This window comes from Conger conger, chromosome 18 (assembly GCF_963514075.1).
Source record: "Conger conger chromosome 18, fConCon1.1, whole genome shotgun sequence".
NCBI lineage: Eukaryota > Metazoa > Chordata > Actinopteri > Anguilliformes > Congridae > Conger > Conger conger.
The window spans coordinates 18,649,058-18,675,236 of NC_083777.1; the positions used below are offsets into that span (position 1 = coordinate 18,649,058).

Genomic DNA, 26,179 nt, shown 5'->3' on the forward strand with positions numbered 1-26,179 from the left:
GAATTCCGTAATGACATTCAATTATTAATGAAAAAACTATATGTGGTTTTTATATTTGTAAAGTGGTAATTAAATATTGCAACCCTCATAAATACTGACATCAGATTAATTATAGAAAGCTTTTCTTGATCTACATTTAACATATGTCACTTCAGAGACCAGTCCAGCTCAGTATATATATATATGTATATATATATATATATATATATATATATATATATATATTGAAATGAATTGATAATTGCAACAAATTATAATAACATTCTAATTAATAATAATTTTTGGACATTACATTTTATATTTCTGTTGCTGTTCATCATAGAGAAAGAAAAAAGTAATATATAAAATATACATTTATGGGAACATTACTGGACACAGCATTATAAATCAAGAAAAGCACCTCCATGTAATTTTGTCACTTTCAAGGATTCCCTAGCCTGAGCCAGATGGTATTTTTTCAGTTTTTATAATGCATGTCTGTGACTGCACACCAAGCCTGCGTTAATTGGCATTTCATTAATATTTCTGGGTGTCTGTGCTTTCCACAGCTTGGATGGGGGGCAGACTGAAGCTTCTCCACCTGCTGCCACCTGTTCACCTCCCTTCTCCATCATATAAAAGCCCTCCACCCACACAGGGGAGCACACTACAGAGCCTGGCTGTGCCGGAGTTAAGCTCAATCGCCATCAGATTTACAGATCTATATTAAGGAGAAACTTCTGCTGATGCACTGATACTTTGCAGAGGTTAATCAGCAAATCTTGTGAGGGGCAATTAATCAGAGGTTGGCTTTTCCAGCTTTCTCAGAAGTGTGTGTGGAAAGCCACTTCTGTGGGACAAGGACTTTTTGGATGTACTTGGCGATTAATCCTCCTGAAATATGAGGTCTTATCAGTCCTGCTCTACTGATTCCGGCTCTGAAATGGAGTCTCAAAGTCCGGAGAAGTATGAGAACGTGACACGCCGGAGGATGGCAGCCAATGCTCGCGAGCGGAAGAGGATGGAGGGTCTGAACACAGCGTTCGACCGTCTGCGCAAAGTCGTCCCGCAGTGGAGCCAGGACAAAAAACTCTCAAAGTATGAAACACTACAAATGGCTCTGAGCTACATAATGGCCCTCAATCGGATTCTGATAGATGCCAGGAGGCACAGTGCCCCCCACTGTCAGTGGCTGGACCTGCACATTGACAGTTTACAGCAAGAGAGCTACCCTTGTTATTTTGGACAAAGTTCGCCAGAAAGCAAAGAGCATCTTCAACCCTCTCTTTATCAGTGCGACTGCTTCCACATGACTAATTAGATCAAGGATATTGAACATTCCTCTTCTTCTATATGGTCCTACATTTATATCTACTCCAGGGTAAATACATTTGTATTGCATATTGTTTTTTTATATTAAATTACATGTTACGTGTATTGCATTTGAATATTAACAACAATGCTTTGATTTCACCAAGTAGAAGAAATAACTTTCCGCAAAATATAAACAACTTAATTCTGAAATTGTTTTCATCGACATAACTAAAGCAGCCAGTAAAATGTATGAATGTAATGACATTCACTGAATATTTGTAAGAATTCTTATTCGAAATCATTGTTCAAGTGACATCATTCAAGGAATGAAGTTTCACAATCATTGTTTAAATAAGTCTTTAAACTGTGCCTCTAATATGCATATGAAATGAAAACCTGTGACTGGGTGGCACTGATATTTTAAAATACTTTTTTTATGAGACTGTTTCAGAGAATTTTGGAATTTTTCTGATACTGTATTAGAAAATATTTCTGTATTGGTAAAGTGCTATTCCTATGCTAACATGAGTTATTTATTGTTGAGTGTCATTGTGGCATGGCACGATTTCTATATGTATTTTCATATTAAATAAAAATATATTCTCAGCTGTATAAATGAGTGTAAATTTTTTATGCACATTATTTGAGATTAAACATTGTTATGCGCAATTAAACCGACTGCAGAATGTAGAATGTTATTGCAATGTATTGTACTAGTTCTTTTTAGTTACTTACTTTCAACTGTGAAGCCATTATGTTACCCCATCTATAGCAATAAATATTGAACCTAGGATAAGAACCATGATAAAACTGTCCCTGAGAGAGATTATGACTTCAAATTGTGTTGGAAAAACCACAAGGGCTGGAAAAATGAATCAAAGCTATACTTCGATATAAGTGAAATCAAATCTGACCCACGGTATATTTTATGTAGCAACTGAGAACCCTGAGCCCAGAACAACCAGGAGAAAACCCTCACCACCCACAGCCAATGCAGTCTACAGACCACCATCAAGAGCTGATCCCTGTGTTCTCCCTCATCTCATTTGCAGCACCAGCTTATTTAACCAATCCTTGCCTGTTTATGTATTGTTCTATTGAAGGCCATAACTCCGTATGTAGCACAGAGACTTAAAACTGAAATACTGAGAGCCACTTATGTAAAGCAGGTAAAACTATACAGTGCACGTTCTAGAACATAACACAAGCACACAACATCTGAGGGCAATATGCACAGTACAAAAGATCTATGAAGTAAAATATAAACAGTGTACGCTTGGACTCTTTAGTGCCTCCAAATCTATGATATCAAGGAGTCCAAAACCTATCCAAACAGTTGTGTATTACGACCAGTGTGAATATTACAATATCGAATATATGACAATATAAATAATTTAAATTCTATAAGCAGTAATACGTACATCTTTGCAATGTTTGTATGTATCCTCACTAGACTTCATGCTTGGTCCTCTTCTGACCCACTCAGATCCACTGAGAATTTGCTTTAGCTGAGATGGCATAATTAGTCAAATCTTCCAAAAACCAAAGGAAAACTACAATTATGCCACAAGGAGTGCTTGTTTTTAACTGCATACATTATCATTGACTGCACAATGCTGTGCTGAAGCAACCATTCATGCACAGCTCTCAATAAATGTTTTAAGCTTCCAATAAGACATGCCATATGCTGTTGGAAAGCTTATACTGCGCTCCACTAGATACTATTGTTATCCATCAAACCAGAATGAACTGAAAAGAGTCAAAATGGCTTCTTGAAATTGACATTTCTACATTTAAAACCAAACAAAATATTGTATTTTTAATCTATATTTAGTCACAGATATTGATAGTGAAATGGCATGGTATAATTACACAATAATTCCTCTGGTATATTGCTTTTCAGCTACTGACCAAATATCAATTCAAAAATATTCGAACACATTTTTTGAATAAATATAACTTTATTAACAGAAAAAAATACTTCAAAATTGATGCAACTTTACATTAATATAATATGTACTTTAAAATCAAACACCCTATGTACTGAAACCTATTTAAAGTATGTACTGTATACTTAAAGTCCCTAATTTTTGCCTTATTTATTTGGATATTTACTATGATCTTTAAAACCATTTTACTAAAACATGACTAACTGTTTTAATATGTAGATTCAACATTTCAGTCTACTAATAAAATAACTTTTCCACCATAACTGCATTCCTGAAATTAATGTGCAACATTGAACACTTTGAATGGAAACGGTTATGATTTTGACTGAATTTTGTACAGCAGAAATATTTGAAATGAAAGACTTAGGGCTCTATCTTGGACTTGATGCAAGGCAGCAGTAGTTTCAAAGAGATGCAATTAGGAATTAATTATGGCAAGATGCAAAATACCAATATTACAATCTGAAAGACTATTATAGTGCATTTTTATCAAAAATAATAAAAATACAAATGTCATAATGGATGGTCATAATATTGATCCGAATAGACAATTGCAGTATGACTAATAAAACTGGCCAATGGCCAATTTTAGGGCAATGGCTGTCCATTAAACATATCATGTATATAGTGTGTGATTTAGCATTAGATGGAAAAATCTAGAAAACGCACATTTAGCTGAAGGGACTATGACTAAGACTATGAAGATAGAGCCCTTAAACTAAGTTAAAGCCATTACTCAATTGAATTGTTTTAAAAATTGCTGTTAGTGGAGTTTATACAGAACCCCTACTGCCACGTGCTTCTGCTACTTTTTAGCCTTTACATAGAGATAGATATTTAGCTAAATGTGTTTAATTTTTAACTACTGAAAGGACACTTGAGTCAAGCAAAACTTGCACAGTACAAACCGCAGTAATGATAGGATTTCAGCCCCAGACTCTTCACAAGGAAAAAAATAATAAAATTAGTAATTCACATGAAAGAAGTGATTATAGAGAGAAACGCTGAACAGTTTCATTACTCTCTCTGGAAACAAATTCAAGACAGTTATTGGTTCAGTACTTTCCCATATATAATTTTTTATTGCATCTTTAATAACATTCTACTGTATATGCATATAAGCTCAGTTTATCTTATAGGACCACAAAATCTGTTATAATATAAATGATATCCTTAAATTATATGAAGATACTATCTTTTTATAATGATAATTTGGCATTAAAAAACAAGAAAAGAAATTCAAACATAATATCTAAAACAAAGGAAAAATTGTAAGGTACGCTAACATGAGTGTTAGCTTTTTCAGCCCTAGTGTCACCATCACATTTAACAGGTAGTAGAAAAAACCTGAACAATATACAACAAAAAAGCCTTTTAAAATTAATACTAGGAGTTATTGCTAGGAATAACTCATTACAGCGAGTCAAAAACCTATCAAGATGTTTCCTATTTTGTGCAATGACTGTTTTACACCTGAAAGATGTGGTCTTAAATGGACTTTAGTAAAGGTGCAATTCCGGTGAAAGGTTACATTCACAGCAATTGTGGCAAGGTGTATTTATAGCGGAGAGAGCCGCTGAGGATGTAGCAGTACCCCCTACAGCTCCTCACTCTCCATTGCAGCCTCTGTGGGGGTGCTAGTGAAAAGAAAAGGGTTGTTTTCCATGGTTGGGAAGGCTGAGAGGACATCCAGGCCCTGGTTGGCCAGGGCAGCATAGCGGCTGCCGGGGGACCGTGAGGTCTTCATGGGCTGGGGGATCTGCTGGTGCCATTGAGCTGCCAACATGGAGGACTCATCATCAGTGCAGCACAAACACAGGGTTTCCCAGGGAGGGAGGCAGGGGGGGGGGCTCCAGAGCACGATAACACAATAGCACGTTAGCCCAACAGTGAGATCAGTAGAGCCTTTGACAGCTGGCAGAAGCGAAGCCCTCTCAGTCTTTGACAGCCAAGATCAGGTGTACAGACATGAGGTGGTATTTGTTAGTTCGTCAGACAGGGGAAATGATCCAGAATATGAAGAAGAAGAAAGAGAGAGAGAAATGAAGGCAGATAATGTATTCATTAGGAGGAGGAATTAAATAGGCACATTAATGCATGCATTGCCAGACCTGCCAGATAGTTTTCTAAAAATATTTCTGGTCTGTAGTGCTTTGTTCCAGTTCACCACAGTCTCATAGTACTGACCTCTGGTGGTGCTGTTGTGATGGTGTTGCAGTAGTCATTTTGCTTAATCTTTTTTTAAATATCAATGATAAAAATCCATTTTGAATAGAGAACCAGGAGTTGGTGGTCTGGCTGCCAAATTACTACTGTATAAATCCGAGATAGAAAAGCTTAATGGTTCTCGGTGTATGTGATATATAATCCAGGGTGTGTGTTTTCATTACACCTTTTCTGTTTTATTGCATCTTTTTTCCTCTCAAACAATATAAATTAGTCGGCTTTTGGATTTCAAATGAGAGGTTAACACTTCTCAGATAAGTGCACTGTCAGAAAGAATGTAAAATTAGCGGTTCTATTGTCTTCCTGATATAAGTCAATCTACAGTGTATGAAACAGATCTGACAATATGAGTTTTCATGCTATTATTTTGAAACTTGATTGACTGTCATGCAAATTCTCTACAACACATGCACCTAGCAGAGTGGGAAGGCTAGAAGAGATGAAAGAGATGTAATGCCAATCGCTATTGCTCCAGGGGAAACTGTTCAAAGTTAGTTCTGAAATTAACACATATACAGTGGGGTCCAAAAGTCTGAAACCACTAGTGAAAATACAAACTTTTTCATTACAAATGATATTATCAGCATAACAAATTAACTGAGCCAAATTTAACAAATTTAATTTCTGAATTCTTTTGCTTTAATGACAGCGTACACTCGTGCTGACATGGACTCAAATTTGTGCAAAGCCTGATGATGGGCAAAGCCATGTTATCCCAGCATTATTTGACAGATGCTTGATATTTTGTAGATAATTATCAACCAAATGACTGAACCCCTATAATGATCCACCTGTCATTCCTCATTGATCTTGTGTTAAATAGCACAGCACTGAAGACACATACAATTGATGATGGCAAAGGCCAAAACAAGTTTGTTTCTCATAGCCCATTTAATGAAACTAGTTTTCAGCCAGGTAGTTGCTTCCATCTCTTTTCCTCTTAAGATTCAGGTAACAAAGTCTATGAACCGAGGCAGAGACAAGAGCGAAACCTGCAAATTATTGTTTTTTAAGAAAGCCGGCCAACATATGGACATTATTAAGAGTTTTTAGAAAGCTTGCCAAAGCTAAAGGATATTTCTAAAGAAAGTATTCTTGATAGATATTTTTTAGCCATGAGATATTTGACAAAGCATTGCCATGCATACCCCATGAATATCCTTTTGTGCTGGTTAGCTCAGACCCAGATGTACATTGCATGATTACAGTATGTTCGTATAACCAGTAGGTGGCAAAAAGATACTGTGCACATTCAAAAAGGCTCAGTTCAGGTTCTCTTACACCATGAAGGACAATTTAGCTCATCAAACCGCAGAAGAGTGCAACACAGGATTTGAGACAATAGAGACATGCTCAGAGCGCTACTGAAGAGAATTGTACTGCATTAACACAACTAGCAGGGAAATAGTATTAATTTGTGAACACTGACTTTGGTTTTAGTGTAGAGGCATAGAGTGAAAATGAAAACAGCTTAGCATATTCATTCTATGCTACTTCACACTATCACAATTAAGTGCAAATCCATTAAAAAAACTTAGTGTATTTAAAAATGGCTAACATGGTGATCAGTAGAATAAATCTCCAATAAATCTCAATATATCTCCATCATCAATTAACAAATGAGTGCTTAGATGTTAGACTTAGATTGTTTATAAACTCTAACAATTTAAGTATATCTTTCAGGAACATATTGACACTGAAGCGTATACCCTGTTTTCAAAAGAATACAGACACTTTTGAATGAGGAATGAATAGCAGTTTTCTGGCACAATAATGAAATTACAATAGGCTATTTCTTACCATATATGTCCAGCCTTGCTGTGCATGACACAATTCCTGCTTCATTTTTTGCTGATACGGTGTACCACCCAGCGTCATCTTTCTTAGATGGCTGAATCAGCAGGCAAACATATCCTGTTGCATCCTGGTGCATGCTGGAAATTATTATGAAAATTCATATTAATTAATAAGTTCATAATAATGGAACTGTAATATGTCATCACATGTTCAGCATTTAGTGGTGCTCTGATTTTTTGCTCTGAACTTAATGATAGCAGATTGAATAACTTCTTTTCGACTATATCCTACTGGTGCTCATTGTAAAAGGAACTTAATTCTCTCTGCACAGTAAAACATAATAAAGTAATTTTATTACATTCATTGATCATTCATTATCCTAACCCGCTTATCCTGAACAGAGTCGCAGGGGGACTGGAGCCTATCCCAGCATACATTGGGCGAAAGGCAGGAATACACCCTGGACAGATCGCCAGTCCATCGCAGGGCACACACACCATTCACTCACACACTCGTACCTATGGGCAATTTAGACTCTCCAATCAGCCTAACCTGCATGTCTTTGGACTGTGGGAGGAAACCCACGCAGACACGGGGAGAACATGCAAACTCCGCACAGAGAGGCCCCGGCCGACGGGGATTAGAACCCAGGACCTTCTTGCTGTGAGGCGGCAGTGCTACCCACAGCACCATCCGTCCCACCGCTAGCAATGATGTAATATCAAAATTTAAATAACCCTCAGGCTCTAGTGGATACACATTCTTCCTTTTCTGAGCCTAAATTTGAGTAAATGAGACAAACAGTAGTCAAGAAGTCCATGATGCTCACCTTAATCTCTCCCTCATGATGGGAATGGAGTCATTGTCTTTCTTCCAGTAAATGACAGGAGGGGGCATGCCCACAACCCTGCACTCCAGCCTCACTGGGGACCCCTCAGCAATGCCTGTATTCTGGAGCTTCTCCACAAACATCGGGGCTCTCTTTAATTCTCTCGCTAGATGCAAAATACAAATGCACAGCACAGCGTCAACCGTTTCAGCACAATCAGACTTCAGTTTCAGTAGTTAATAACTTGGATGGGAAAACATTTTCATTCTGAGTACGCAGATATAGAGGGTAATTTTGAAAGGAATACACAAATGTGGGACTATACAAAAGTGCCAAAATACAGCCCCCCAACTTGTTGATTCAATGTTTCAAAAACTCTTCTGGTGAGCGACAATGAACTCCACCATGCAAATAAATCTTCTAAACTATATTTCCTAATAATTTTATTAGTTACAAAGACCTTTTTCAGTATGTGGCACTGTGTTCTAACTTTTGTGAATAAGACTATTCTACAGTGTGAGGGGTGAAACAGGAGGTTAGAATTCTCACCCAAAATGCTTAACTCCAGACAGAAAGAGCTCTGCCCTGCTTTGTTTGTTGCGATACATGTGTAGGTTCCTGCATCACTTTTCTTCAGTGGGTCGATGAGCATGGAGTGAACTCCATTCTCCCTCACCAGCATTCTGTGGCAAAAATCCGGAAGAATAGGTTTCCCGTTGAGAAGCCACATCAAGTCTGGGGTTGGTAACCCACTTACCTAGACAATAAAAAACAGTATTTATGGACAGTGCAGTCATACATATAATTAGGCTGACATGATTTCAGTCAAGACCGAAGTCAAGTCTACAAGGGCATCATCACTTCAAACATTTACATCAGTATCATCCTCCAATACTGAGAAACATAAGCATGTAATGTAACTCTGCTGATGTAACTTCTTATGCAATGTTACCAAACTCATGCAATGTAACTTTATACAGTGCAATGCCGCTCTTAAAGAATCTTAAATTCCAACTGCATGTAGACCAGCTGGGATTCTAACCTGATTCTAAGCTGAGGATACAGTAGGCTGGTGAAATGGTGAAAACTAAAACTCCAGATAAAACTAATGTTGAAACCACAACTTAAAGCAGCTCGACCAGCATCGACTGATTTAAGCGAACCTTTAGCAGAGGAATCATATATTATTGAATATGGAGGGGGTGGATGGATGGAAAAAGCAATGACCTGCCGTAAGAACAACAATGTGATTATTTACCTTGCAGTCCAACCTGCAGACTCTTCCTTCATGAGCCAACATGTCCCCAGGGGCCTGGAGGAAGTGGGGTCTAAAGAAACGCTCTTGAACGGGCTCCCCTTCATCTGCTTCCTGTGCCCGGGCCCGTATTCTGCAAAATGCAGCAGGACAGTCATATACACATTAAACAGACACTATCATCATTGTGTATAACAGCCTTAGGCCTGGAAACCTGTCAGTTGTGCTACTTATACAGTAGCCAGTGACAAATCGTACGTCAGTTGCATGAATTGTACGTATGTACATATGTACCATATGTACCGTAGGTACCATACTACAATCAAAAATCCTTTTAATGAAGCATTATATCATGATTTCATTGAAATGTTTTCATGCATTGCAATTGCAGTGGGAGAAGCCACTTATATTACGCTTACCTCTGAGAATGGATCATCGGGGTCAGCCGACTGCGTATGGGCCCAGTTTGGACAATCAAATGACCAGAGCAGCTAATTCTTCCCTGTAGAACATGCAAATTTCTGATACAGCTAACTCACATCACAAGAGCTGGTCACCAATACATGCATGTTACATGACCTTAGAATTACACGGTTCTGACGGACATTTTTTGATACAAATGAGTTTGCTTCATAGATATGTCATTTATAGGGCACTAAACATACAGTATGTGTCAAGTTTTACACAAAAATACTGTTTAAAAGATTGAAAACATTTAAAAGGTTGTATCTGCTTCGCCCATTCACTTCGGTATCATTGAATATTCTCAATACACGATCGAGGCCACGATCACCTGAAGTCAACGCGTAATGCGCAGAACGTACCTGAGGATTGGCAGCCATCACGGTGTAGTTCCCGTCATCATCATTCGTGGCAGCCTCCATGTGCAGAGCACAGGTTCCATCTCCCTCTCTTATTTTCTTATAATGTACATTTTTCCTCAATATCTGCTTTCCATCCTTAAACCAGTAAACCTAAAAGAAATCGGGGAATGCCCTGAATAATCAGTACACATCACAGCCGCAATATTATAACAATGTTATTATATACAACATTGTGTTGTATATAATAACAGCATGTAGGCTTACAACAAGTGTGTTTAAAGCATGCACACCTTTGGTACAGGTATCCCAACTACTTTACAGGTGAACGTCACAGGCACGCCCTCCATGGCTCGGTAGTTCTTGAGCTTCTTGTCGAAGATGGGTGCGATGCACTTCCCTGTGGGGATCTCATCGTGTTGAACGTCATCGTCAGACTCCTCGACCGGTGTTCGCTCCAGGCGAAACTCAATCTCACTCAACAGCCTCTGCTCAAAGTTAGAGATCCGATACTCCTGGAGAACACACAGGACAATCATTCCAAACATTAACTAACTCACTCCAACAGCAAAATTGAATTAGGCTTAAAAAATACTTTGATAAGTATGCAGCAAGCAGTTTCTATGATTAGTATGCAGTATGCTTGATTAGTATGTAGAAGGACTGATCACAATGCAGTATGCTTTATTAGTATGCAGTATGGTTAGCATTCAGTATTTTGATTAGCATGCAGTATGTAGTTTTTGTGGAACTAATTGCAAATTACAAAACCAACTGTTTTAAAAATAAGAACATTAGCTTACAAAAATACCAAGGCTTTCAATGGTCATTTTGCAATTTTCAAAGGCTATAAATTGAGTTTATTAATCATTTAAGTATATGTTTTTAATGGTAATATAAGATATAAATAAATAATATTAATATAATAAAGTTAAGTCATACTACCATGAAGCCTATTCACAAACTGACACATTACTGAATCTAAGCATACATGGGCTTGGACAGTACTTCAGGATGGAAATACACAGGACTGTTAGAAAGAGGAGATGTAATGTTTCTGTATTTGTTCTGTATGTTTTCATATTAATTCTTGTTTATCATTCATTTCTCATAGTACCTGGTTTATGTTTTCCCATTACAGTTCTCTATTGTCCTCCCCTGTTATGTCTACGTCTGAATGTTTATCAGTCTAGTCACTCCCCTGTCTGCGTGCCCCACTATTCGGGTGGTTACGGTAGTTTTCAGGGTTCAACATTTTTTCTAAACTCGCGATTCTTACTTCCTGCTTTTTCTTGATAGTTAAATGTTGTAAAGCATGATTCTTACTAACTACTACTAATCTAGGTTTTGTACAGTACTAATCCGATTAATACACTTACTGTCTGTCTAACTAACTAACAATCACTTTTATTGGGTAGTTTAGAAATATTCACGTAACTAACTCACTAACGCTATCTCTTAGTATTTCTGCACTGTTCTATAACTCCGCCTCCCTATGCTATCCCTGATTACTCGTTTAGTTTCAGCGAAGTGTTCGCACCTGTCTCTAACTATCACTACGTCTAACTATGCAAATGTCTACTCCCTAATCCGGAGCCGTATGTTTTACATGTTTTGTTTCGTGCATCCAGTCCGCGTTTTCGTCTCCCTCCCGTTATCATGTTATTACCCTATTGTGTTTCCCCACCTGTTGTCCATTTGTTTAGCCCACCTTTTCCTCTGCCCCGCCTAGATTGTCACCTTCCCTCTTGTATTTAAACCTCAGTCTCAGTATGCCTCGTTGTCAGAACGTTGATCTTGATAAGTGCCGATTGATTGTAAGCCTTGTTATAGAGATTCTTGAAAGACACCCCGTTTGCCTTGACTTCGACTTTGCTTTTGCCCTGCTGTACCTTCGCCCTGTGATTTTCTGGATTTTGACCTCTCGCTTGTTTTTTCGACCATTCTTTTGCTTTTTTTGGCTGTGTACTGGATCTCTTGGCTTGTGACTACTGGACATTAAAACTACTCTTTTGGATTATCCTGTGGTCTGCGTCTGGGTTCCCTGCACCGTACATAACAGGAGAGGTGTTGACCCTTATGATCCAGACAAATTCCCACTAAACATCAGCTCTTTAAACCCAGCTCTTATCACCGCTTGAAATCTAATTAGCTATTCACTCATTTGCAGTCCTTCCCCACTGACTCCTTTGAGAATTTCAGTTAACGCTGCTGTTAAGTAAACACGATTCCATGCATATTTAGATAAAAGACAAAAGAAGCATGATAAATCCTTCACCCTGGCAACAGTTTCAAGGAATTATTCACCAATTAGTGTGTGCTGGCTGCAGATCAGGTGCTTTTCCGGTGTCTGTTGCCATGACAATGATAAATGCCAAATGCCCTTTGCACATCATTTGTACAGTAAAATGAGATTTCACTTTATTCCAAAGGAATTTCAGCGTGCCCAGAAGCCAGAACATAGCTTATACACATGAAATATCTGAAACACAGACTGAAATGCTTGCACACATGCATACAAAATACTTCACAATTCACAATACAAGAATCCTGGTTTTCAATGCTTTTTTCAAGAAACAGGATAACATTTTCTTAAGAATTTCTGGGATCACGTCCTGGGATCTCTTTCTAGATCAGCTCCAGTGAGAACATCTTAATCCCCAGCAACCCACACCGCTAACCTGCTGAGTGGTTAGAACATCCTGTATGCAATGAATCCACAAGGAACAGTACCTTTTTAAGGCAGGTCAAGTTCTTACAGCAACTTCAAAGTCTGGTCCTCATTAAGACTAGACTCATTTTTAATCAGGGAACATAGCTAGGAGGTTATAGGATCTGCCTCTGAGAAAGGTCTAAATCCTCTGCTCAGTCAAACACAAGCACCAACAGAATCTAAGAAAAGAGAAACACCCAAACTCCTTTTATTTGAGAGAAGGCCATGAAGAAGGAGCAGGTAGTGATCTGCAATCTTCTCAGTATCTCAGCTCAGTTTCAGAAATTCCAATAGCAAAGCAAGCTTCAACAAGGTTCTCGTTGAGATAGATTTTTTCTTGTCGAGATGGATTTTAGTTCAAGAATTTATTGTACAGTTATGAAATGTAGCATTTTAGCACCATTTATTAGTAATACAAATTGGCCTTTTTGTCAAAACACCAAAACTGTATATACTGATTTTGCAATGAAACTCTTCAAATACAAATTAAATATGTTTCAAGGTAATGTGGTCCTTTGCCTCACTTTTGTAGGACCAGCAGCCAGTTACATTTGATAACATTGAGTTGAGCGGGTTTATTTTTCATAACAATCATATCAAGGGCCAGACATTTTAGTACTGTTATGGAAGGTGATGGGGGGGGGGGGGGGGGGGAATGGTTACAATGATGCATGGTGGTCCTGTGATCATGTGTGGTTCCTTGGAGATTTTACAAACCTCAGTCATTTTTCTTTTCCACATGATTACACAATTATCAATACAGATGATATTATATAACATGTTAGTATTCCATAAAATATTAGTAAAAAAAGATATTAGTATAATGATATTAGAATGTTTTTGTACCTCATTGTAATTAAAAGTAGTTACGGGATTGTTTGGTCCAAGCTGTCTGCCACTTTGCCTCTCATATGCAGGTTTCTATGAATGACAGGCATTAATAATGCACACACACAAAATAAAAATAAAAAAACATTTTAATGTATGTAAATTATACAAATATCATCTAATAGTTTGTGTGTTTTAATAGTAATTTATGTGTGTATGTATGTTTGGATATCATAAATGCGTATAATTACAGTAATGGATTTAATTACCCAACAATTCACTGTGACATAACTGGCAGGATATGAACAGTTTTTTCTCAGAAATTAATTTCAAGCTGCTCACATTTAGAAAGGTTTTCAGTTCTTCTGACATACAGCATTTATATATGAAATATATATATTAAATTCTGCACTGTACACGGTTGCAGTTCATCTCAAATATGAATGAGAAACCTTAGAAGGTAGGTCCCAGAAACGGGAATGCAATTACAGGAGTGTTACCAGACACACTGCAGTAAATTATAAGAATTCGAACATCAAACATCAAAGGGTAGTGTTCTTTCTGTTTGGACATCAAAATTAGATGTAGAAGTTGTCATGCAAATAAGTGTTTGTTTGATGCACTGGACACACAAGATGAATGAAATGTTTGACGTGGATGATAATGGAGGATTAAGTCATTAATTGAAGTGTTACTACTGATTTGTTTAATGCAAGACTTTGAGAACCATAAAACGGATGGGGCTATTATGTGCTATCAATAACTCATTGAGTTGAACCAATCACTGTGCTTTGACGGGACTTGAGATTAGTCCATATGAGTCAGTGACAAGACATGGTATGAGTCAGTGACAGCACATGGTAGATAAATCCATTTTTATAAATGTATAAATAGTTCACATCACATTGTCATCCTAACAGAAGAATCAATTCAAAATGCTTCATACAGCTAGCGACCAGTAAATAGTGCAGTAAGTAAAGTTTTTCCACATGTACCAGGGATATGTAAAAAAGTATAAAAGATCATTCCAGTGAAAGTCAGCATAAAAATCCCTCGATCAAAGCAGAAGAAACAGCCTGCACATGACAACACAATCTGTAACTGAGAAAATAGACTGAAGCATACACCACAGCATTACTCTAAAACAAACACTGACATACACAAAACAGAATAATCCACACCATAGCATAACAAACAAAATAAAAGCAGTCTTTTCTTTAAAAACTTTGTTGGTAACAAGAGTTAATACTAGAGAACTACTTAAACTACCAACTTATTTCTCATACAGAATCTCTTGTTTACCAGTTTTGATATTGCATTCTTATATTCAACAATTATGTTCCTACGATGCCATTCATTTCCCATATTGCGTTTTTCACTGGCAGGACAATGAGGTTTTAAATAATACATCTGTATGCATCAGCTGTCAGAGCTGGCGGACAGCAGACAGCAGGGGGCAATATAACAGGATGGAAGTCCTTTCTTATGAGAGAATGGGAGTTAAAAACTATAAACAGCTATAAACCATCCCCCTAAGTAACTGCACCACCCTTCGCCACTCTGACAGGAAGAGACATATTTTTATTATCTTATGCCCTGAGAAGCAGCGTTGTAGCTCCTTAATGCAAATGTATAGAATTTGTAACTGTGAAATCAATGAGGAACGTACTATTCAGCTGGTAGAGAATCACTATCAAAGCTAATATCTAAATAGCCAATGATTGATGGCCAATACCTGTTGTCCATTTTGTGTAGAATCTTCTCTGAAGTGTAGTTTCCTCTCCAGGTCTTGTACAACAGTATCTTTGCTGTCCCGGATCTCCTCATTTGAGAGAGATCGATGGGTTCGTGGGGACCTCTTCACCATTCCCTGGGGTGGTCTACATATCAAAATGTAGTGTCAGTTACCGCAAGGGAAAGATGTTACATAACAAAAACCATAATGAAAACAGGCTGCCACCAGTATTCTGGGATAGGATCATTTTGCTTTTCAAATACTAATTATAGGCCTGTTTCACCACTTTCATACCCCCTGGAAATCAGGAAGAGCCCATGTGTGTGTCCTACTTCTTCTCTCCCTACTGCTGGGAATTATACAGAATATACAGTCTCTTTCTATATAGTACTGTATAATGCCAAACATGTTTTCTTTAAAAATGTTTAAATGAGCCCAGTTTTATCACGGTTTCTTAATGCATCTTTAATACAATCATAGTAACTGTCCAATGAAAACCCTGGGTTTGTGTACCTGCTGATGAATCGTTTGATTGGGTGATGAATAGATAGATCTGATGAATAGATTGCAGGTATGATGGATAGATAGATCTGATGAATAGATTGAAAGTGTGACTCACGTGACAGGGGCGCCCCTGGGCAGACCCATGGCGTTGGTCTGTTGAGGTGGAGGAGAAGTAGGCAGGGAGGGGAGCACGGAGCTGAGGAAGGCTACGGGGTTCTGGATGGGGCTGGCTGTGGACCCACTGGGGGTCGGGGAAGACGCTTGCGGGGGGGACTGAGCCCGCAGAGAGAAAGCTGAGCCAAAGAGGTGGTGGGGAATGGGAGGGGGTGATGAAACAAGCCCAGGGGGGCTAGTGGGAGACCTCAAGACCCTTGTTGGCATGAGCTTGGGGGGGGATGGTGCAACTGGATTGACTGTAGGAGAAAATGGAAAGGTGCTGACCTCAGCGACAGGTTTCTGGGGCAACTGTGCTGCCATGGCGTTAAGAAAGGGGACAGGGGACTCTGTGGGAGACAGAGACTCGGAGAGACTGCTGACGGGGGAGCCTTGTGCGGCTACAAACTCCCTGGGCCTGGTGTAGCTGAAACTCTGTGCCATACTGTTGCTGCTGTTGCTGGAACTGAAGCTTTGGGAGATGTTTGTGCTGGTTGTACGCACCGTCTGTGACGGGGGTGTGGCTGTGGAATTGGTGAGCTTTGTGGGGGTTGGCTGGGGTTCAGGGTAAGTTGTGGGGGGCCAGGGAGATGTCTCCGGCTGGCTTGGAGGAACACTCTCTTGTTGTTGCTCAAGTAGAACTTGGTTGTGGAGAAGCTGGAGTTGAACAGAGTCTCTGCAAGTGACAACAAGATGTATTACATTATGCACAGACATAAGTAGCCTTAAACAAAATAAACAGGGCAACTTGCTTATTCGAATAAAAGATTGGCACACCACTGCAAACCAGAGGGCCAGCATATAAGAACTTGTGTTTACTTGTTGTTTTCTATTCACCATTATTGTTAGAAGTGATGCCAAATAAATGAAAAGCAAATCCTCTTTACAGTTTTGCTGTCCAAACTTTGTGAAAATCTGGTTCCAAATAGCATACAGAGGCTGACAGGGAATATTTATTGCAAGTCAGATAGTCTTGGGTATTGTATTGTGGGGGGGTGGGGGGGAAACCCCTCTAAAACATAATATAGGACCTGCATGCTGTTTCAGTAGAGGGGCATAGAGAACTTCAATAGTTGGTCATTTGTATTTAGAGGACATCCGTCTAACAATAAATCAGATGGTAAAACAGATCATAACAGTGCTGCGGTTGTTTGTTTACAAGACAGTTTGGAGACAGTCCAGTCATAAGAGAACAAAGTAAGACAAAGAAGAGGGTCATACGGGTTGACTACTGAATTACAACAAAACAGAGATGACAATCCTGTGTTCTAGAAACATTTGTTTCGTTCTTGTGATCATGGATCTCCGAAAGCTGAAGAAAAAGAAACCAAGTAAATCTTGCATTAATCATGAGTCAAAGTCTAAGAATAATGGTGATAGAATCCAGGTCAGAGTCAGAGAATAATTAAATACCCGTGAGCCCCACCATCGTAGCGTTTACAGAATGCTCAAATGTGTACAACTACACATTCAAATGAGAAGGTACTGCATGGAAAGACATCCCAGCTGATATCCAAACAAATGAAACTGTAAAAACAAGTTACAGTTACAGTTAAGTAGAACAGAGTGAAAAAAAAACATGTTTTTCAACCACCAGAGGCTTCTACACCATATAAGGCTGCATGCAGGACTAAGGAAGGATAATGACCTTGGCTCTGGGTGAGGTTTATAACATATAAGGATCTGTGTTTGGTTAATACAAATATGTTGGCTGTTCAGAGTAATTAAAAACATGAGCAAACATTGGCTTTGGAGCAAGAAGAGCAAGCAAAAATACAGGTAAAGTCTTATAGATGTTTGAACATGATCGTTCATGACAGGGAATTAACATATTTAAATTAATTACTCATGCACAATTCAGATACACCACAGTAGTGTTTAGTCATCATTTTTTTGTGTATTCTCATCAATAATGAACAGTAATGATAATCCTGTATCATATAAAAACAGAAAGTATATCTGTTTGTAGGCATAGTAATGAAAAGCATGCATGTTTAATACACCTCATGAACGAAATAACATCTGGAATACTTTGAATACATAAGGTCAGTTATACAGAAGGTAATGTGGATTTCTGTCCCTGTAAACTATTTACTGTGAACATTTTTAATACCCTAGCTGCCTTTGGCCAAAAGACAAATCTTGGAAATTTATGAAGAATTAACCAAATGAATCAAATCACTTGAGAAATCCCAAATATCTTTATAGGAATATTTCAATAACAGACAAGCTGACACCTGTAAATACGGATTGAAGAAAACTGCTTTTCTTACACGGGAAATGGAAAAAAGGCATGCAATACAATAACAGCAATCATTTTTGACAGAGGCATGTACCCATTAAAGCCCATTATGCACTTACATAAAGTCATTCAACCGACCGTGTTGAATCCAAATCGATTCAAGTTGCGTCTTGCAGGGAGAGCCAAGTGAAAACCAAACTGCTCTTCAGTGTGTGTTAAGAATACAGGCATATCCCTGGCTGAAAGTGACACACCCACACAGACTAGCTACACAAAAACCTTTCAAAGTAAAGCCTGCACCAGTTTAAGAGTCCTTTAGCCCCGCAAACCTAAGAACAGAATTTGTGGACATAATTCCTCTCTGATATCTAACTCCAGCTTCAGGTTCTGTTCAGCAAATGTTTATATGTTCTCGCTATTCATAGTAAAGGTTCTGTGGCCAGCCATGATAAGAACAGCAACAGGCTGATTGATATAGATATTGACTGTTATGAGATGAAAAAAGCACCTACAAGTAATTCTGGCAAGAAAGCTTTCTGCCAATCAATCAAAATTTCAAAATTACAGTTCTGCTCACTAATAACCCTTTAAAGCCTACAATAATAAGAAAAAATAACTATATTGTGTATGAACTGTAACTACAAAATGACTAGATATGAAACATCACAGGAAATATAAGTATCATAGAACCTGGCAGACAGAACCTCCCACAGCACAGCATCCACATCAGGGGATGACTGCCCCCTATCTGCACTTACTGGGCAGAAATGACGAACGACCATAAACACTCCACTGTTAACAGATCTCAGTTAAAAATTAAACCAATCCAGAGAATAGACATGCTTCTCATACTAGATATTTGGATGGGATGCATGGAAATTCATTTGGAATTCATTATTTTATTGGAAAATAATAGTGTACTATTATACCCAATATAAAGCCAGCTTATCTGTCATATACGGGACCAGTAACATCAATTAAAATGTGCAGCTTCTCTGACATGTTTATTCAGTGGCAGTGATTGGATTCAGTCCATCTTTATTCATCTACTATACATTCTGTGGGATGACTGTCCATGCGTTACTAAAAAAAACCATTTAGCAGGTTGCATGTACCTACTAAAAATATTAGTTCTGATTATATATTATAATATTATGAATCTGACAAACCCACAAAATACATTATAATTTAAGAATGAAGCAACTAATACAAATGAAATTCAAATTATTATTAAAATTAAACTATGACATAGTGTGTCATGTGTTATGTATTAGATCATAACCGAAAACACAGAGTATACTCACAGCTTGGGTTTGGCCAGAACAGGTGGAGGCAGCGCTTTGTGCAGTGCTTCCTGTGTCTCTCCGTCCTCGGATTCCTCCTCCTCCTCCTCCGGCAGTCTGAAATGCACACGGAGGCCGACCCGCGAGCTGGACCGCGGCTCGCTGTGGTTCACCAGGACCCCCTCCAGTTTGGGCTTGAGACAGGACGCGGGCGGGTCGGGCCGGGGCTCGGCGTGGTTGGGCAGGGCCCCCGGAGGGACGGGGGGGTCTGAGGCCACGCCAAAGCCCTCCAGCTTGGGCTTAAGAATGGAGGGGGGAGGGTCGCGGGGCAGCGCTCGGCGGGGGCAGGGCTCGGCGTTGCTGACCTCTGACCCCTGCAGCTTGGGATAGAGGGGATCAGGGGGGAGGGCGCTGGAGACGGCGGGGGCTGTCCGAGGCTTTAACACGGAGCTGAGTGGCTGGGCCGGGAACGTGCGAGAGGCAGACGCTGCTTCCTCCGGCGGCTTCAGACAGGGCCTAGTAAGGACTGCAGAGATGGGCTCCGGTGCTTTGTGCCTGGCAAACTCTGCAGTTCCCTTGCTTGCTGCTTTGGTGTTAATACTGTGACTCTCCTTAGCTGGTTAGGTGAAAAGTAATACAAGTGCATTTCAGTTCCAAAATACTCTAGATACTTTAATGTAACTTATAGATGACACAACCAAAGGCTGGGATGCTAATAGGCATCAGTAGCTACTACTGTTATTTCAAATAGTACAGGTTACATGTACTTACATGTTTTTTTTTTCCAGAAATTAAGATTAATGTTCTTCTTTTGAAAATGTGTCAAAAATAAAATGCCACTATAACTTACTAAGTGGAATGTGCACTTTGCAGTACTTCATGCATTTCATATTATTCTCTAAAAGCTCTACCTTTCACTTTCAGCAGTGCAATGCTGGACACAGTCCCATATTTGTTGACTGCTGTGCAGGTGAATGTTCCAGAGTCTTCTGGGAAGACTTCAGCAATCACCAAAGTGCATATTTCCTCTATAAATAAAACAAGGAAAAACAAAAAATATTTAATTGTCATATAATCATAATTATACATAATATAATTTTCATACAGCCAAAATAGCGAATTATTCTTGAATTAAGTCAAATGCTACACCAGGTCAGTATTGCCCCCTTTATCCTAATTGATTCTGACATCATTGAAATTACAAAATGAACAGCAGAGATTTGGCATTGCCTCCCTGAAAAAGGCTAACCGTGGTCTGTAGTTTAACCCTAAAGCTGCCTACCTTGTAGATAATGATACTTTTAATCAAATTGAAGTAAAATATTTATGTGAATGCATTCATATTTCAGAAGGAATATTTATCTTTTAACTCCATATCCTAGTAAATGGGAAACTAAGTATTTTTTGGCCGGTCCAAGCAATCAGATGTTTCAGATGCTAAAAATAGCCTGCATAAAAACATTGGATAAGTGTCAGGCTGCTCGCAATGGGAAGATGTCTCATTCCCTTATATGGTAGAAGTTTATGAGAAGAATCTTTCCTTCTTGCTCTGTGTAATCGTATTAACATAAGCTCTGTGTCAAAGAGACGAATGGCTCTGAAGCACAAGCTGCAAGTTAGCTACTATGCCAAACATGATCTTGGCAGCCGACTCAATTTTTGAAAGTGCAAGACACGATTTCTAGAAGACTTTAGTTTGAAAATGATTCACATTGTTTTTTTGTGTTAAACTAGCTGCCAAAGACCATCATTTATTCAACAGAACATTTCAAAAGGAAGCAAAATATTTTGCAATGATAAAATGTCACAGTAATTCCACATAAAATTTGGAAGAATTATTTAATGTACAAGAAACAATGTGTCTTTTTGTGCATATAAAATACCCCAAAATATTGAAAGCCCATGAACTGCATTTACCTGATTCTGCCATGGACCGGGGCTCTGAAAAAACAAATATCACTCATAGTAAGAACATAACAGAATTACATTGCACAAATGATTATTATTATTATTATTATTATTATTATTAGTAGTAGTAGTATTATTATTAAATGGATTAATGTGATATGGTATGTATGCAGTAAACATAGTAAAATAAATGAATGGCTTACTTTTTTGGAGAATTCGGAAGTCAGGAGAGTCATCTATCAGTGTCCCTTCCCTGTACCAGTCCACTCGGGGTGAGGGAACCCCTTTTACCCGGGATTCAAGCACTACCAGCTGGCCCTCCGAGGCCGAAACGTTCTGAAGATTCTGAACAGCAGAAGTAGCATTACCCGTTATTTTTCTCAGCTTTCCACAACACCCATGGTTCATCTACATCAATGGAACATTATTCATCAGTGAAAGTAATGGAATGTAATGGCCTGTTAACAGAAAAGAATGCTATGTAATATTAAGACAAGCATTGAAAAAGTTTAAAGGTTTACCTTCGTAAAAACAGGGGCGGCCATTATTGGTCTTCCATCTAAACCTTGTGGATAGCTACTGCAGTTTTCACTCTGTAGAATATTGATAAAACAATAAGAAATGAAATTAGTGGGTAAGGAAACATGAATAAAACTTAGCATTCTCATTCAAAGAGCATTATTTGCAAAGTAAGCTGAGTGTGTTACCTCCAGATATGGTCTTTGTGGGGTAATCAAATGTATGGGCAGTTGAGTGGACACTTCTTCTGCAGGTGGAGGAGTGAACACTTGTACAGGTATTGGTGTGGTAACCAGTGCAGGTAGAGGAGTGGACACTTGTACAGGTATTGGTGTGGTAACCAGTGCAGGTAGAGGAGTGGACACTTGTACAGGTATTGGTGTGGTAACCAGTGCAGGTGGAGGAGTGAACACTTGTACAGGTATTGGAGTGGAGACTTGTGCAGGTAGAGGAGAGGACACTTGTACAGGTATTGGTGTGGTAACCAGTGCAGGTGGAGGAGTGAACACTTGTACAGGTATTGGAGTGGAGACTTGTGCAGGTAGAGGAGAGGACACTTGTACAGGTATTGGTGTGGTAACCAGTGCAGGTGGAGGAGTGAACACTTGTACAGGTATTGGCGGGCCCACTTGTGCAGGTAGAGGAGCGGACACCCGAGCAGGTAGAGGAGGGGACACCTGTGCAGGTAGAGGAGGAGATACCGGTGCAGGCGACAGGGTGGAAACCTCCTGTTCAGGTTGCGTAGACACCTGCACAGGTGATAGGGTGGCTGTCTCCTGTACAGGTAGAAGAGTGGATGACACCTGTACAGGTGATTGAGGGGGCACTTCCTGTGCAGGTAGCAAAGAGGATACCTGCACAGGTGATTGAGGGGGCACTTCCTGTGCAGGTAGCAGAGTGGTTACCGATGCAGGGAGGGGTGTAGATACCTGCACATGCACTGGAGTGGACACCTCCTCTGCAGTGGGCACAGGTGCAGATAACAGAGGAGATACTTGTACAGGCAGTGCAGTAGATACCACCTGTGCAGAAACAGGAGTGGACACTTGTGCAGGTAGTGGAGTGGACACTTCCTGTGCAGATAGTAAAGTGGACACTTCCTGTGCAGGATACTGTATAACTGGTGGGCAGACAGGTGGCTGGGGGGATGCAGAATTTTCCACACTGGTTGATGGTGGTGAAATAGGTAAAGATGCAGAAGTCTTCCTTGGCACCCTTGGTTTGAATAGACAAAAAACAAAATAAGAACAGAAAGATGTAAGATTGTCTTTACCTATGCTAGAAGCACAACAGCAGAAATTTTCTAATTTAAAAAAATAGTATCATTTATTATGTTATTTGTTTGTGTACGTAACAATGTACTCACTGTGTTACACCAACAAAATGTTGCTCTCCATCTGAATCAGAAGAGGAAGCACCTGTGGAAGATAATTTGCATTTTGGATGATATAGATGACAGGTTGGTAGCCACAAAAGAATGCATTTAGAGATTTGACGTTTATATCAACATCATTTCTGGATTTTAAGACATCATTTCATCAGGAAAATAGAAGCCTGAGCACTGCTAACTAAGAACCAAGAGCAGGAGACTGCAACTGGGGACACCAGGGTAATATTTTTCTCTCTGGGTGCTAACTCTTTGGTGTAGCATTGGGTGCTCAGTAGGTTATAGCCTCTTCCTGTACTGGAGCTTTGTGCGGTCTGCGCAGTGAAAGAGGATGTTAACCCTCAGAGACCCAAGCATACTTTGGCCAATTTTCCGTCCTCTTAGTTTTTTTAAAGTAATAACTATCAAGCCATGGCTCATTTTTTCAGAACAGGCTTAGTGACAAGAAACAAACCAGTTGTTTGATTGTATTATTATTATCTGCGTGTGAACTGCAAAAAAAATAAAAATAAAATAATAATACTTTAGTGAATTTCTTGCATTTAATAACACACAGCCAACCCAAAGTCTGTTCCAAGGCTTTTTATTCATATTTCTGTCACTCCAAGAACTTGGTATGAGAAAACAACCAAAACAATATCTCACAAAACAGAGAACGTAAAATATTTATATAATCATAAGTAGACAGAAAATGGAAAACAAAACTGTTCCAAGTATTAAACTATATACAATAACAAAACTAATTTCTTGACAGAGGCCCAGATTCTTGATCTCCAGCTCTGATTGGCTTAGAACCATAATTAGAGTACATAGTGACCAAGACTGCTTTCTTCCACTTAAGAAATAGACAGTCCGCTCAAAAAGTATTGGAACGGCAAGGTCAATTCCTTTGTTTTGTTATACACTGAAGACAATTGAGTTTGGTATTTTTATCTAGATTTGTTGAACACATCACCTTTTGTATCAGACCACCCAATTTCTAGGTGAGCAAAAGTATTAGAACATGTGACTGGCAGGCATTTCTTGTTGCCCAGATGTGTCCTGATTGGTTAAACAATAAATAGTTCTGAATGCCTACTCTTGGTTCTAGCCTTGGGTTTTGCCGGTGAAGACTGCATTTGTGTTAGAAAAGATAAACTAACATGAAGACCAGAGTGCTGTCTTTTGGAGAAAAGCAAGCCATTTTGAAGCTTAAAAAAGAGGAGGAAATCGGAACCATAGCACAAGCATTGGGGATAGCTTGTACATCAATTTGGAATGTCCTGAAAAAGAAGGACACCGCTGGCATACTGAGCAACAGACATCAAACAGGTCGACCAAGGAAAACAACAGCAGTTGATGACAGAGACATTATGAGAGCTGTGAAGAAAAACACCAAAACATCAGTCAGTGACAATCTCCAAAGGGCAGTGGTGAAGGTATCTCAATCAACCATTCAAAAAAGACATACAGAGCAGCAATATAGAGGCTATACCACAAGATACAAACCACTTATCAGTAGAAACGGAAGGCGAGATTTCAATATGCAAAGAAGTACAGAGACGAGCCACAAAAGTTCTGGAACAAAGTTTTATGGACTGATGAGACCATGAATAACCTCTACCAAAGTGATTGAAAGGTCGAAGTGTGGAGAAAGAAGGGATCTGCTCACGATCCAAAACATACAAGCTCATCTTTGCAGCACGATGGAGTGTCATGGCTTGAGCTTGCTCACTAATCTTTATTGAAGTCTACAAAATCATATAGACCAAGAAATGAGTCCAAACTAGTTGGACTAATTGCTCATACAGCAAGACAATGACCCAAAACACACTGCCAACACAACAAAGGACTTCATTAGGGAGAAAAAGTGGAAGGACTGGCCAAGTCAATCACCAGACCTAAACCCAATTGAGCATGCATTTCATCTCCTGAAGAAGAGATTGAAGGGATAACCCCCCGAAAACAAACAACAACTGGAAGAGGCTGCAGTAAAAGCCTGGAAAAGCATCACAAAAGAATGCAAGTTTGGTAATGTCAATGGGTCACAGGCTTGATGCAGTTATTGCAAGAAAGGGATATACTAGCAAATATTAAGTGTCATTAACTTTCATTTACTTAAATACTTTCTGTTCCAATACCTTTGCTCACATAAAAATTGGGTGGCCTGATGCCAAAAGTGCTATTGCAAAAACAAAGGAATGGGCCTTGCAGTTCCAATACTTTTGGAGGGGACTGTAGCTAAAGTGAGAAAATTACTCAAAATGAATAGCCAGAATTCAAACTAAAATCAAGAAAATAGACCACATTACTGACCACATTACTCCTGTTTTGTTTGAATAGAATAGCTTTTAAGGTTATTTTACTTGTTTATAAAACACGCAATGGCTTAGCACCAACTTACATTTCTGATCTTATATCTTTGAATGTCCCAACTAGAGCTCTAAGACCCTCCACTGCTAGTCTTCTCAAAGTCCCAAGGGTAAAGCGCAAAAAGGGTGGAGAAACTGCCATCTGTTTTTATGCACCACAACTGGAACACTAAAATATTAATTTGGCATTTTTAAAATGCATCTTACAACATACCTGTTCACCTTGGCTTTTAATTGAAAGTTCTATATGTATTGTTATATGTACCCATGGCTTTATTTATTCTGTTATTAATATATATATATATATATATATATATATATATATATATATATATATATATATACACATACATACATACACAGTACTGTGCAAAAGTCTTAGGCAC

The 26,179-nt window shown here is 38.9% G+C and overlaps 2 protein-coding genes across 5 annotated transcripts in view; one reads left to right on the plus strand and one right to left on the minus strand.

The window, feature by feature from the left end:
- Positions 1–880: 880 nt before the first annotated feature.
- Positions 881–1,300, plus strand: atoh7 (atonal bHLH transcription factor 7). Its single transcript, XM_061228742.1, has one exon. It carries the CDS (start codon positions 881–883, stop codon positions 1,298–1,300), a length of 420 nt encoding a protein of 139 aa, XP_061084726.1.
- Positions 1,301–4,296: 2,996 nt separating this feature from the next.
- The window catches only part of mypn (myopalladin), a 34,597-nt gene continuing 12,714 nt past the window's right edge, over positions 4,297–26,179 (minus strand). For 2 of the 4 annotated variants that reach the window (XM_061227764.1, XM_061227766.1), the window contains 18 exons: positions 23,422–23,473; positions 22,244–23,270; positions 22,058–22,129; positions 21,740–21,881; positions 21,546–21,569; positions 20,540–20,656; positions 19,650–20,244; positions 16,066–16,779; positions 15,447–15,591; positions 13,730–13,804; positions 10,464–10,685; positions 10,174–10,323; positions 9,769–9,851; positions 9,353–9,482; positions 8,644–8,851; positions 8,095–8,260; positions 7,269–7,402; positions 4,297–5,018 (listed from right to left, as the gene is read on the minus strand). In XM_061227764.1, coding sequence (XP_061083748.1) covers positions 4,840–5,018; positions 7,269–7,402; positions 8,095–8,260; positions 8,644–8,851; positions 9,353–9,482; positions 9,769–9,851; positions 10,174–10,323; positions 10,464–10,685; positions 13,730–13,804; positions 15,447–15,591; positions 16,066–16,779; positions 19,650–20,244; positions 20,540–20,656; positions 21,546–21,569; positions 21,740–21,881; positions 22,058–22,129; positions 22,244–23,270; positions 23,422–23,473 — 4,235 coding nt within the window. In that variant the 3' untranslated portion in view covers positions 4,297–4,839. Of the gene's footprint in view, positions 5,019–5,040; positions 5,182–7,268; positions 7,403–8,094; positions 8,261–8,643; positions 8,852–9,352; positions 9,483–9,768; positions 9,852–10,173; positions 10,324–10,463; positions 10,686–13,729; positions 13,805–15,446; positions 15,592–16,065; positions 16,780–19,649; positions 20,245–20,539; positions 20,657–21,545; positions 21,570–21,739; positions 21,882–22,057; positions 22,130–22,243; positions 23,271–23,421; positions 23,474–26,179 lie in introns of those variants that run through there. The other 2 variants (XM_061227765.1, XR_009706358.1) reach the window with 2 other exon arrangements.

Bases quoted from the DNA above. Each gene is read 5' to 3' on its own strand.
- atoh7 (XM_061228742.1), top strand. From the start codon at position 881: ATGAGGTCTTATCAGTCCTGCTCTACTGATTCCGGCTCTGAAATGGAG.